At 30.2% G+C, this 14,642-nt stretch overlaps 1 protein-coding gene across 2 annotated transcripts in view; it reads left to right on the top strand.

The window, feature by feature from the left end:
• LOC132920637 (uncharacterized) overlaps nt 1-13,338 on the top strand; it is a 67,142-nt gene extending 53,804 nt beyond the window's left edge. For both annotated transcript variants that reach the window (XM_060983169.1, XM_060983168.1), the window contains 4 exons: nt 5,754-6,086; nt 6,381-6,918; nt 7,770-8,142; nt 10,157-13,338. In XM_060983169.1, coding sequence (XP_060839152.1) covers nt 5,903-6,086; nt 6,381-6,918; nt 7,770-8,142; nt 10,157-10,669 — 1,608 coding nt within the window. In that variant the 5' untranslated portion in view covers nt 5,754-5,902 and the 3' untranslated portion in view covers nt 10,670-13,338. The remainder of the gene's footprint in view (nt 1-5,753; nt 6,087-6,380; nt 6,919-7,769; nt 8,143-10,156) is intronic.
• Nucleotides 13,339-14,642: the final 1,304 nt, after the last annotated feature.

The following is a 14,642-nucleotide window of genomic DNA, read 5'->3' as shown; positions in this document are numbered from 1 at the left end:
AACAATATGTAAAATAATAGCGTAAATCGGAAATCAGATGTATTTATAAAATTTTAATGTGCAAGTATAATATTATTATTATTATGTTCCGACGGTGCATTAAAAAGCTTACCAGTTACTGGTTAGTGGTTAGAGGTTAGGTGGAGGAATGCATATATGCGTATTATATCTAATAACGATCTCCCTTTTGCTCGTGTATCATTAAACTGCTGCAGCAGCCGTTGTGGTGTCTCTCGTCATAATAATTTTCTAGAAAGCTATATTATATCGTATTGTTCGTGATCCTTTCGGACGTAGGTTTCTCGAAAACTGTTTGTATATACGTATATCAGATACAGTCACCCGACTGTGCCATTATTTATTTACTATATTTAATAAAAAACAAAAAAAAAAAAAATACTGACTTAACCGAGAGCCAAAATTATAATTATATATATACTATTGAAACATGCATAAGTTTGTAGATGATGTAGATGAGTATTTGATGATGCCTTAACGAGTATTATTATTTGCAATTTTTATTTTTTACGTTTAATTTCTCTCCGGTTTCCACTCAATTGTCCTTGCCAATTATTGTCTAGTGTTAGTGATTTGTGCACCGTACAAATATCATATAAAATATTTTGATAGTTATTATTATTCACACTGGCATACTGCAACGGTGGGTTCGAGAAAGAAAAAACTGTTGGGAAAAATAATATCATAGTTGCGAATATTTAATAACTATATTTCTGTCACGCCTTATCGGGAATATATATATTATACATTAGATATTTACTATATTGCAAGTAGACTGTATAGAAACACACCAAACTCGTTTTTATACAAACTGCAATTGTTTTGTTGTCGCTTTTTTTTAACCCATCTATGTATACACCACTGTGGTTTAATTTCGAACAACCATTGAATCATTTCCCACGAAACAAAGATATTGCGATGATTCTTATCGGTAGTTCAAGTAAAACTTGTCAGACACCGACACCATTATAGACAATAATGAACATTATGCAATTACCGACTTATATTTTAGAATTGTTTATTTCAATGATACGAGTATTAGACCACCTATTATAATTTATTATATATATTAATATATTATTAAATATGCAATATATTATTGTATAGTAGGTACCTTTATTATAGGTACGTAAGTTACGTCTACCGTTATAATAAATGATATTATTACCTACCGTCAAAATTCATAAATTAAACTTGAATTTAAACTTATTAGGACATAAAAATTCGATAGTATGCATTTATGTCTAGTTCCTATTTTTACACAACATGATCGAAAAAAGTATATTATTTATCAGAATAGGGTTGAACATTCGTGAGAGCATATTGTCAGAAACTAATAGGCAATTCATACAAAGATAAAAAATATTTAGAATATATAAATGTTATATTATATTTATATACACACCTACAAATCCACTTCACTAACTCAGTGAAAAAAAATCACGTAGTAACAAGAAAACAAATTATTAAAATTAGAAAAGTTAGCTATTATCTGTCCCCCGTGCGCCTCGTGCTGTACTCGTGCTGTTCATAGTTCATGTAATTGATATCTGTAACAAATAAACTTAAAATGTGTATACAATATCGATTAAAAAAAATCAATATTGAACGAAATAGACGAAACAGTAAACAAATGTTAGAATAAATATAAATTAACCGAACAGAATTTCTCTTTGGACGAAATTACGATTTAACTAAATTCATTGAACCTAACATTTGTGAATCGATATTCTAACTAAATGTTGCCCTGAATTTTATAGAACTAATCGCCAAGTATAAAATGGAATTTTTATGCACTAAAATTTATAGAATACCTGCCTATAAGTATAAAGGTAGTAAATTGTTGGGTTTTAATTTCAATCGGATTCAGTTTTGGTAATTCAATTCAAGTACGTGTACAATATTTTACGTTTATATTATGCCAATCTTATAAAGACCATTAACGTCCATGAACACTATTTCATTTATATGCGAATGATTTATCATCACGCGACAGCCGCAAATATATTATAACATTGTATAGTTTACTCTTTGAAAATATCGACGTTGGTATATATAATATTATTATAATACAGAAACTTGCAATACCTACCTAAAACTATTTAATTTAGAGCGTGTGATAATAGCATTGATATAATGCCGTTTTATTATTTTTGCAATGTTACATAAATCCGTATATAATATATGAAGGTAATATAATACGACTCATTATGGAACCCTCGCTGATATTTTACCCCCATGCGCCGCCCGGCCGTGTTCGTGACACACATATTGTCCCGACTTCGTGCACCGAAACTTTCTCAGCTCCCCAATGCTTCCCGTCATATATATATATATATATATACACCTCGCACACGCATATACATTTATATAGGTACACTCCGCAATTTAGCATTGAAATGCCATGCTTCCGACATAATATCATATAATATTGTATATTTGTATTATAATATTATACTCTGTGGTCACCAGCTAAATCGCGATTTTCTCTGTCATCACTCGTCGTTAACAATAACCACAATAACGAAATTGGTGAGGGGGGGATGGGGGGAAATACAAACATCGAATTCATGATTTTAACCCGTTTGTAGACCAGCAAGGGACAAAAACAATAACTGATTATAATATTATCCGAAAACCAATTTACCATCGACAACATCGTGGCCCGCTCGAATAACGCTGTATAATATAATATACACCCGCCAATAAATTATAATATTATAATAGTAAGTCCGAATCGAGAAAATATTATTATATTATTAAATGTGCGCACCGGTGCTCGTACCCATATACATAATATGTGCGCGTGTGTTAAAAAGCCGACGCCCGTAAGTAGGTTACTACGGCCCCGGGCGATTCGTGTATTGGTGGTGTGCGTGTATAATAAATGTGTCCAAGTATCTCATATGGTATATATATATATATATGTGTGTGTGTGTGTGTGTGTGTGTGTGTGTGTGTGTGTATGAACGTGCGTGTGTGTACTCGTTATGTACTGGATATGTTTCGACATAAGAACTAACGAAATAAATATAAAAATTACTTATCTGCTTCTGCAGTTACCTGTAGATCACTACAGCATTGCAGAGTATATAATATATTATAATACATCAGTTGGCTATAAAATAGCTACAGCCATAGCCGCAGACTGCACTTCTAAAACGTATCTATCCATTATAATAGACCTTCTATATAGTATTACTACCCCACATACGCAGACAAACGTGCAATGTTATATTGTTACTATTATTGTTACGGTATAAGTGGTCTGACGATATATATATATATTGTACTATACGCGTCTAAAAACTTTTTTTTTCCTGTGAAAATATCAAATTATAGTATTAAAAATAGATGATAATATAGAACCACTCTGTATAAGACCTGAACACGCAACCGTCCGGTCACCTAAACGGTTACTTATACATTAAAACTAAACTTCAAAATATTAACAATAATATAATCTACCTACCTATAGGTCCTATACTTATTAATTATGACCAACGTATCAATTATCAGTTTTTTACACCTTATAGCACCTACGTGTATGTGTACCTATTATAAGAGTTCACCGTAAGCGGGAGAGTGCGGTGAACCGGTGGCAAAAAATATGCTGTTGTGCAACTGAAGATACACGGACGGACGGAATATAATATGCACCATGCTGTCTCGTTCATTATTATTTTTTTCTCTTTTTATTTTATCAGTATTTATATTTTATTTTAAATAGTTTTTTTTTCTGAAATCATACGGTGTAATTATTTTTTTTTTTTATAAATCTTTTGAATAAATTGTTGGTCGATTAAATTTCACCGCAAAACTCCTAAAATAATATAACATCGTGTCAGATAAATTATTTAACGACTTGTTTAAAAAAAAATTCGATACCCGGAAATTCTGCCATTATTTCCATCGGGTCCTTTACTAGGCAGGCGGCTGGTTTTGGTGGCGTGGCAGACGAAACGTTTCACCATTGATTATGATGATGAGCTTCGGGCCATATATACCTACACACTATATTATTATTGTACGTGAACAACATATACTATATGGCTGTGTATGGGTCGCAAGTGCTGCCGACCAGTAATTAGTTTTCTACCTAATAGTTCTTTACCAAATGTATGTTGTATGCTTGTATGACGTTATGACATCACATAAATATAATAAATTGTGTATATAAAATACAATTATATTGTACCGACCACAATTAAGAAATAAGAAAAGTAAAATAATTTTATGGAACACTGCTGACGGGTGTATGACATCCGGATGCGTAGTTAACTCTTTGAAATTTACATTTTGTTTTTCACTGCCCACTCGACAACAGAAAAAGTATACCAATATTATATATAATAAACTACTATATCACAACGTTGTGTAAATTTTAATAGATAATATAAGTGCATATACATTTACATAATAATTCTGATAAAAACAAAATATAATATTATATTGTATACTCAATATTATTTATGCAAAAATATAAATAATAAGTTTCTATATTAAATCGATGAAACATTATAACGTATAGATATCTCCTGACCTCCTCTACATATAGATACATTCATTAATAATACTGTATTAATTTCTCCTAAATTATGCGGGCCGTTGGCCTCCCTATATTCAGCCACCGTAGTTAGGCTAGCTTATTTTTTTTTTTAAACAACTGTTATGTATATAATTATGAATTGTATATGATAATAATATGAACGATAGTATAAATGTATGTAGATATGCACATATATATATATATATATAAATTGTATACAATAATAGCCGGTTTATGATAGTTAATACATATATATATATATATTAAATAATAAATATTATTTATATTTAATTGGTATACTTTTTTTAAGAAAACTTTTATATACTTATAATCAATAGCGTGTAATAATAATAATAATTCATTAACAGGGTTCAATAAAAAAAAATTCTTAATAAGCAATAACTGTAGAAAATGTTGGCAATCTCATACAAACAGCTCACGATCACTAATAATAATAAATGTACTTACATTTCTTTACAGACTTTCCCAAAAATTACATTACGTATAATATGTGTTTTATATATTCCATCCGGTTTATAACAGATATACCAAACAATTTATACGAAAAGTATTATCTTATTCCATATCTACAACAAGACTTGACATAATATACGATTCACATAGGTATATAATATCCCCGCATATCAAATCACTTTTTACCTATATACATTCAAACTGTGTAGATTCTATGATGGTTCGTTAAATCTCAGTACACCTACGTATATATTATTATATCGTCATGCATTTTTGTTTATTACATTACTCATTATTGCATTAATACGTTTTATTTTTGTTTTACGTCTCTAACCCGCAAAAAGTCAAGACATATTTAACCTACAAATTCAATCGTATACGTTTTATATAGTATTAAAATATAGGGAATACATGCGCTATAACCCAGTAACGCATAATATTATAATAAATATATAACCGTAATATATTGATATAGAAATCGATGTTCACGAGAAGTAAAATAGACCTAACCTTAAATTCAAATTAGACTTGATTGCGTGGAAAGCGATTTTGTGATATACAATTATAGTAAGTCTTCCTTGTAAAATCACGTTCATTAGGTACTGCCATTTAATCTACCGTATTCCGTGTACGGTGTACTACGTCGTGTATTCATTCAATCGTCAATTTATAATTTTACAATAATAACATTATGTGTGTGTGTGTTTTGCAGATTGAATTATTGCCGTCTCGTCTCTTGTTTACATACGACAGTTGTTCATACGTCAGTTCGGACATGCGTGTTTCCGCGTTGAAAATGTGATTGGGTGCACAACCTACAGGTGGAATACCGTTTGGACATAAATCCTATTTCACAATATTATGGACGTTGCGTCCACCGATTACCTTAAGACTGCACTGTATTCGGGAGACAACGGCCCGGACACGGGTAACCGAGACAGCCTCCGACTAATGGAGCTTGGGCTCCACCTGGAGACCCTTCACGACGGATCACATCGGATCAACACGTCAGTGGATCATTTGCTGAACGACCCGTCTCTGTCAGGTGGGCATTATTATTATGTCGAATTAATATTAACACGGACATTTTGAGTAATGTGTCGGATCCATACGGTACACTCTTTGTGTATGATATAATAATAGACACGTGACATTATCATTATTGTACAATAGCATAATGCCATACTATGTTCTATCAAAGTGTAATATTATATTATAATGTACGTTTGATATTACTTTTTAATACATAACACCTGACTGCTTAAATAAATAATATTGTGTATAAAAATGCTCTTATAAATCGAACTTATCTGGATATGTCGTATTTGTTCACATGCAGAGAGGAACAACAACGAATTCACATTCGCAAACAACAACAATAACAACAGCAACAACAACAACAACAATAACAACAACAGTTTTGAGACGATTATTAGCGGTGACCACGGTTTTGACTTGGACTGCGCGCCCAGCTCGTTCGCCGACAAGTCAGACATAGTTGACCAATGGCGGACGTTAAACACGGATGGAGCCATCTACACGGTGGAAGTGGTGAACAACTCGGACGGCGGCGTCGGCGAACCACTGTGGTGCATGCCTGCACTCACCGAGCACCACCAGGACACCAACGCGGTGAGCAACTTCGACGAGACGCTCTTGTCGATGAACGGCGCCGAGTCCACAGACCCGGTAGGCACTGGCAGGTACATCAAACAGGACTCTTTGCGGGAGTACATCAAACAGGAACCGTTGACGGAGTACATCAAACAAACAGAACCGCTGCAGGATTACATCAAACAGGATTCTGCAGAGTATACAGGTGATGAGCTTCTCCGGAACGCATTGCTGGGCAAAACCAATCATAACCACCACCAGAGGTAAAAGAACATGATATATGCACATTATAATAATATAATTTAAATTCACCATAATAATATAATAATATAGATTTCATATTTATATCTATTATGTACAATAGTTCAAGACAACGAAGCACTAAAATTAACAGCTCAGTTCACAATATACTTACTATGTCTACAAATACTTTAAAAATTGCATTTAAAATCAAATATTTATCTATCATTAAATTAAAGCCTTTTTAAAATAATTTGGATATAATCATGATCGTATCTGATTCGTTTATTTTTTTCACTATACGTACTAACACAATAACATGGTCAATCCAAAATGTGTCAACGATATTATGAAAAATTTAAAAGTTTTCAACGAAAAATTTATATTTTTTGTCTTTCATTACAAAATTATACTTAATTCATTAATTGTGCGCAAAATATTTCAACATTTTTAATTCATTTACCAGAAAAACATAATAATTGAAAACAAAATTAAAATTAAAATTTTCAAAATAACAAACTAAAAAATGTTTAATATAAATTGTATAGGTACTTTTCACAAAATACATTTATATAAGTTATAATTTACTTTGCGACTCATACAATTTGAAACCTATAATGTTGATCATGACACTCTACCCATGAGTGCCCTTTAATCGCATATTAAATATGCGTTATAGGTTAGCGTTGAATCAAGTTCAAACGTTATTCAGTCAGTTTTGTTTGTTTAGTCGTTTGTTTATATACCGTATAGTACGGTGTAGTTTTGGGGTATTTCTGTTTACTTTTATACAATTAACCATGTGTATTACAAAATTGTATATTGTACGGCTTAAGAAACGGTAACTTAACAATCGTGTGATCCGTGTGCTCAGGTACGGCGACAAGGACGTCAAACCATCGGTGTCGACCGCGTCGGACAGCCAAAACTCGTCGCCGGGACCGCAGTCCATGCAAGATGTCACGTCGTACCCGTCGACATCCACCGTGGATATGCAAGACGTGCTAGCAACGACTAGCAACTGCAGCAACGGCATCAACGGCAACACGATCGTCATGATCGACGACGACATGCCGTCGATGTCGCTATTGGTGGCCGGCGACGGGGCCTCAGCACAGAACGTCGATGATCTCCTCTTGCCAGACTTTGACTTCCAATACATCGATGGCCTGGACAGCGACATGTCTCAGTCGTTCCAGCAGTACTGCCCCACTAGTCAGGGGTTCGTATCCTTCATCGCCGCAGAGGTAAATATTCCTTTTTTACCATACCATAACATTTATAGATATTATATCAGATAACTTTGGCTTGTCGCCAGAATCCAATATTGTAACACGGCCGTTTATTATTGAATACATCTTTTTACGACCGTATAGCACCAGGAATGACTAAATCCTTTCTGCTGCAGATCTCTATCACAATAAATACTTTCTTATATCGACTGTTTTTTTTTTAAATTATAAATCATTTGTATGCATTTTCAAAATGTATAAACTACTTTCCAAACGTCTTTTCGTATTCCAAACGATCTGTTAACATTGATTAAGAAAAAAAAATAGCTATAAAAGTATATTTACGCAAATACGCATCCAGTTTATTTGCAAGAAGATCTTTAACCCTACGTAAATCGAATAATTATGCATTTTAGAAGCCATCGATCCCATCATTTACCAAACAAATATCAATCATATTTATTACGTAACTATATTAATATATAATAGTAGGTGCAGTTGTTATAACGTACGTATAACTGACATAATATTGTTTTAAACCAGTTAGCATTAAACGTTTTGCGAAATCATAAATGATCCTGCAGTGAGCTGGTTTTAAAATATAGTATGTATAATGTACATGTATATTGATAATGCGTGTACATGCAACAGTAACACTACTTATATAGAGCCGCCTTATGGAGATTTAATCACGAATATTAATGCTTTATTATAATTGTTCTTCAAATATTCGCAAAATTATATAGCTTTAAGATTATGTTGATTTTAATCAAACGCCATAATTGGTCGCAAATAGCTATTATTAACCGTAAGAAAATATATTCAACAAAAATTAAAATAAGTGAACAATATTTATTCATGCCGATATAAAATGACGTCGTATTTTCTTAATATAAAAATTGATAAAACTGTATTATATATTAATTTAAATTAAAAGTTAAACTTAAGTGCTACGTGAAAACAATGCTATACAATAATCTATGTACAATAGTAGGTTATAATTAAACACAATAAATTATAACAATAATCAGTGGCACACTCGAGAAGTCTGATGACATTATTGACCGTTAATGCCACTTAAATTTGATCTAAGAATTAATATTTAACACTTTAATACTTTGGTATACATTTTCTTAATACGATTTATAAATAAAGATAATAATAATAAAATAAATTTTAAAATTACTCGGGAATCAAAAAAATTAACTATCTCTTTTATGGCCACAAACAATTAGATTGTATAATACTTAATTATACCTATACCTCGTTGGCTCTCCCACAGCTCATGCAAATCCTTTCGGCTGGCCATTTACTTACTCGACCAACTATTAATTATTGTTATCTTCAGAGAAGTAAATTTAATGAATTTTCATTTAATTTCATTTAATTTTGAATTCTAATAATTAAATATACCAATTTAATCGGGACATTAACATTACATTTTTCACGTCCGTTTTCGTTCATAATATATTTTTAACACGCATGCTTATTGTAACACTTATTTACAAATTGTATGTTTTAAAAATAAAGAAAAAAACATTCAATATATAAAAAAATATATTTTGCATTTAATCTATCTTTGAATTTTGTAGACATAACATTGATATAAATGTATATAATTTACAATAATAATATACCTAAAACTATTTTTTTAAATTTTTTTACTATATATTCAGTAAAAACTGATCGATTTGGCGTTAACACCAATATATTATAATATTTTATAATAAAAAGTTTATTTTGCATAAATTATTTCAAAAAATAATTTTTTTGATGATTTTATCTGTATTTTTTTTTAAATATACATATTTGAATTTTACATATATTTTTTATCGGCCATAAAAATAATAACTGGGAATTTATTTTAATTTAACTTTTGATGAATACAGTATATATATATGTATTGTATATATCTCATGGCTGTTTCTTGTTCCTTAAATTTATGACCACAATTGTCATCGTCGCACATATTTTTACCTATTTTATAATGGTGACAATAATAATGTTATATTCCGTTTGTGTAACGCAGGTGGCGAACATATCGCAAATCCCGGCCACGGTAGTGCTGGACCACCGGGAACTGGAACAGGTGTCAACATCATCTTCGTCGTCCCCGCCTGTTCGGCCAGCTAAAAAATACAACCGTCGTTCACACCACGCTAACGGCAAGACGAAACAGTCGGCCGGCGGCGGCACCGGAACGTCAATCGCTGGTTCCGGCGGTGGAGGACCGTCCTCGGTGTCAGGTGACGACCAGCCGGCCGGGCACCCACCCGCCAAGAAAGAACGGTCGCTACACCACTGTCACATATGCAGTAAAGGCTTCAAAGACAAGTACTCGGTGAACGTTCACATACGCACCCACACCGGTGAAAAGCCGTTCATGTGCACCGTGTGTGGCAAGAGCTTCCGGCAAAAGGCTCACCTGGCCAAACACCAGCACACACACACCACGCCTGCCAAACCGGCGCAATCGTTATCGTCTGTCACGCAATCCGTTAAAGGCAGTGGCGGTGGCAGCCGAAGGTCCACGTCCAGATAGCCCGGACTGCGGCCGACTATCACCACCGAGTCACCGTCATCACCATCGCCACACTCACCAACGACACTACCACCATTTACCACCAATCATATACCAATACCAACGTCCAAAACCACCACCACCATTGACCTCTGACCTATCATTCCTACAGCTTCCCGGAAACGCGCCGAAAACGAACGATGAAAAAATCGGACGTATTCCTCATCCGCGGAGTTGTACTTACATCCGTTTTGTGCGCATAGCGTGCAAAATATTATTATTATTATGATTATTATACGTATATAAAGGCGATCTTCGTGTGTGTGGTACGATACGCACACGCCACACACGCGAGCTTTATTTCGACGACTCGGCCAATCTTTTTCTCCACCCGGAGAAATCGTTTCTAATGTGATGATTGATAAGTTAACCTCATTAAAAAATAATATTAATGTAATATAATCGCTTTACGAATCAAAATATTCAAGAGTATTGTTTTTTTTTTATGTGTAACTTTTTTTTTATTATAATTTTTAAGTTTATATACGCCGTGTACATGATATAATATTTTTCTACGTTATAATAAGATTTACATTTTTTAAAAACGATTAATTATAACACAAACACACACACACGTTTATACCTAACATATTACGTATATATCGATACTGAATACATATGTAGGTTTATAAATATTCGATCTATATTTATAAAATAAAATTATCGTGTACTATTCCGTCCTGAGGCCTGTGATAGAAACGAACACATTGCAGCTATAATAATGTTGCGAAACGATATCGATGTAATATTATTTAGTCACGTTTTTGTGTATTATAAAATAAATATATTATATTATTATTATTTTGTTGTTATAAAAATGTTTAGTTTTTATGTTGTATTCGTTTTAATATGCGTGTTATAGGTATTCCTAAAGATTACCTTGACACCGGACTTTAATTATTAAGTTATCATATTAATTATATACTAAGTGTGTGTATGTACGAAAGCAAAATAAATTTTAAAATAAAACTAGGTAATTTATTCGTGTTACATATTTTTGTTAAGAATTTTAGGCCTATAATACTTAAATTAAATTAAACAAATTAGAAACGTAAGTATTATTTAGGTAGCCAAAATGTTTTTTCTTATTTTTTTTATTTTTATTATTATTATTATTATTTTATTATTATTATTATTATTATTATTATTATTTTTATTATTAATATTAATATTATTATTTGTATTATTATTATTTAAAACCCGTAGTAATATTTGTACTAAAGTAATATTATTGTTATTTTTAATTCCATACGATGACGATGAAGTTTTTCATTCATATTATTTGAATACTTGCCAAATAGCAATAGGAACAATTTAAATTTTATAATAATATCTATTTCTTGTGCCATACACAATAATAATCATGACATTATAATAAAATGTTTTAATACATGACAAATTTTAACTACTACACGTTTACAATATTATAAATAAGAATATCGTTTTAAATTTACACTTTTCTACTGAAAGTGCATGTATTTTCTTTTTATAACAAAATTAACTTTTTATATTCATAAATTAAATGTATCTCAATTTATTAATAAATATACTTATATACGTCATTCCTGCAATAATTTTGACTGTGATTTATAAAATGAATTATCTTTATATATTTTCTCATTATATTTAAAATAGTAACATTCCATTATTTTATTTTATAATATATAACTTAAGAAAATTTTTTTTTTTTTATGTATACATGTGGTTTTATTTCGAACAATAAATATTAATGTTATCGTACATGTAGGCCAAATGTATATCATTTTCATGTATACCAACTCAGTATTTTTATAAGTTTTTTTTTGTTCGTATCTGTTTTGTAAAATTAATGAAAATTATTTATTCCTAATGAATTGTACATTTATAATTGATATATATTATATATATTTATTTATATGTATGTATATACAATATACAATATACATATTATATAGACACTAGATATCGATAAATATATACATATATATATATATAAATATAATGTATATATATTTTATATACATTTTATATTTTCATATTAGCTTGTTTTTCCTTAAATCCCATTTGTGTGTGTATACTGTATATTATGCTTACGAAGATATATATATAATATATGTACCAATACATAAAATATAAGTTATTATCATTATGATTTTTATTAAAAGAAACATAAAATTATTATAAACGAATAACGATTATCATAATATTGTTTGTCATAATAAATTGAAGTATAAAAACATTGTAGTAAAAGCAATAATCACATAACAACATGTATGTGCATTGTGCGCGTAAACCAACACTATTTTAAATCATTGAAGTTCATCCCATAATAGGTATTACGCATTATTTCATCGGTTACTTCAATTTTGTACTTAAGCGACAATTATGTACTGGACATAGCGATGTTATTATTTATTTTGTGTATATATTTTATGCATTAGCATTTTATTTTCCATGAAACATAAATAACTGGTTTGCACATAAAACAATGTCAAACCATAAAATGATACTTAGCCTCTGTTGTCGATAAAACAGACTAATTCATTTTTTATATATTAAATTACATATTATTATATGTTTATGTGCAGTGTTTCAATTAAACGCTATGAGTGTCGAGAATATTGGAGGAAAATTATATGAATATTGTGATATCGTGTTTTTAATATATTACATTACTGATCTATAATTTTCAACAATCAAAATGATGTTTTATTGTGTCATTAGCTTATATATATATAATATCTAATTTGTCTTTAAAATTAATTTGATTTAAATTCTCACAGTTCGCATGCGTTTACAACAATATTTACATACAACAATGTATTATATAGTGTACATTATACGTAAATACGTATATTTTCGATGGGATCACTAAAGACTAAAATATGAAAACGTATTAATAAGATAAATGCAATTTTTAAATTATATCTAATAATATATAATTATACAGTAACATTAAATAAACAGCACACTAATGTTTTATACAAATCTCATAGGCTGCTATTATAATATATGTTGAAGTACAATCATTGCTGTTATTGGAATTTCAATATCATTTATATCGAATATCGATACAATAAACTAATGTTGTGCTACTTACTTGAAAGTTGAAACCAAAAAATGAAATGTCTATAATCATTAGAACTAATACAAAAACACCTTGAAATTATACAACTTTCATAATATTGCTGTGTTGAAATTGCCTATATTAACTCCTTAAAATGACTAACATGACATGTATTACTAAAAGTTGTACAATATAGCATACGGCATACCAAATACATAACTACAATCAACATTGAATTCTATCTATTAATGTCGAATGATTTTATTTTTTTAAATTTGAGTTTTTGTTAATCAATTATTATGCAAGCTTGTTCACAAAAAATTTTCAATTATTTCAAATTATTAAAAATATAATTAGTTAGTACCAAGTAATAATAATTGAAAATATTAAACAGTAAAGTAAATATATTATAATATAATTTATTTGAAAACGTTTAATGAAATTTACATATGGGTTATCAAGATCTTAATTCAATGTTATATGCGTGCAATACAATTAAAATACTCAATAAATATACAACTACGATTCAATGGTAATGGTCCACATTTTTCCTAATAAGACTAAATAAGTAATATATTTTATACATATTTAAAATATAGTTATAGGTAAAATATTATTTCTTATAAAATGTAATCTATTCATCAGTCGAATTTACGAAAAAAAATCTATCATATTTATGAGATGATAACGAATATAGTTATAGATAATCATTTATAGAATTGCAAGTGCTGTAAACTTTAAATAATCGTAATCTAGAATATAACCATTGAATTTAATACATAATTATTTCGAGTGTTTAAATTTGATGACGTCAAATATTGGTGCGATATGAACTAAATATTATAATATGGTGTGAAGCGTAATATTTATGTGTAACCATTATGTATA

Source organism: Rhopalosiphum padi, chromosome 2, assembly GCF_020882245.1.
Source record: "Rhopalosiphum padi isolate XX-2018 chromosome 2, ASM2088224v1, whole genome shotgun sequence".
Taxonomy (NCBI): Eukaryota; Metazoa; Arthropoda; class Insecta; order Hemiptera; family Aphididae; genus Rhopalosiphum; species Rhopalosiphum padi.
Note: the sequence above shows the minus strand (reverse complement) of the source record. Positions and strands in the feature narration are given on the sequence as shown.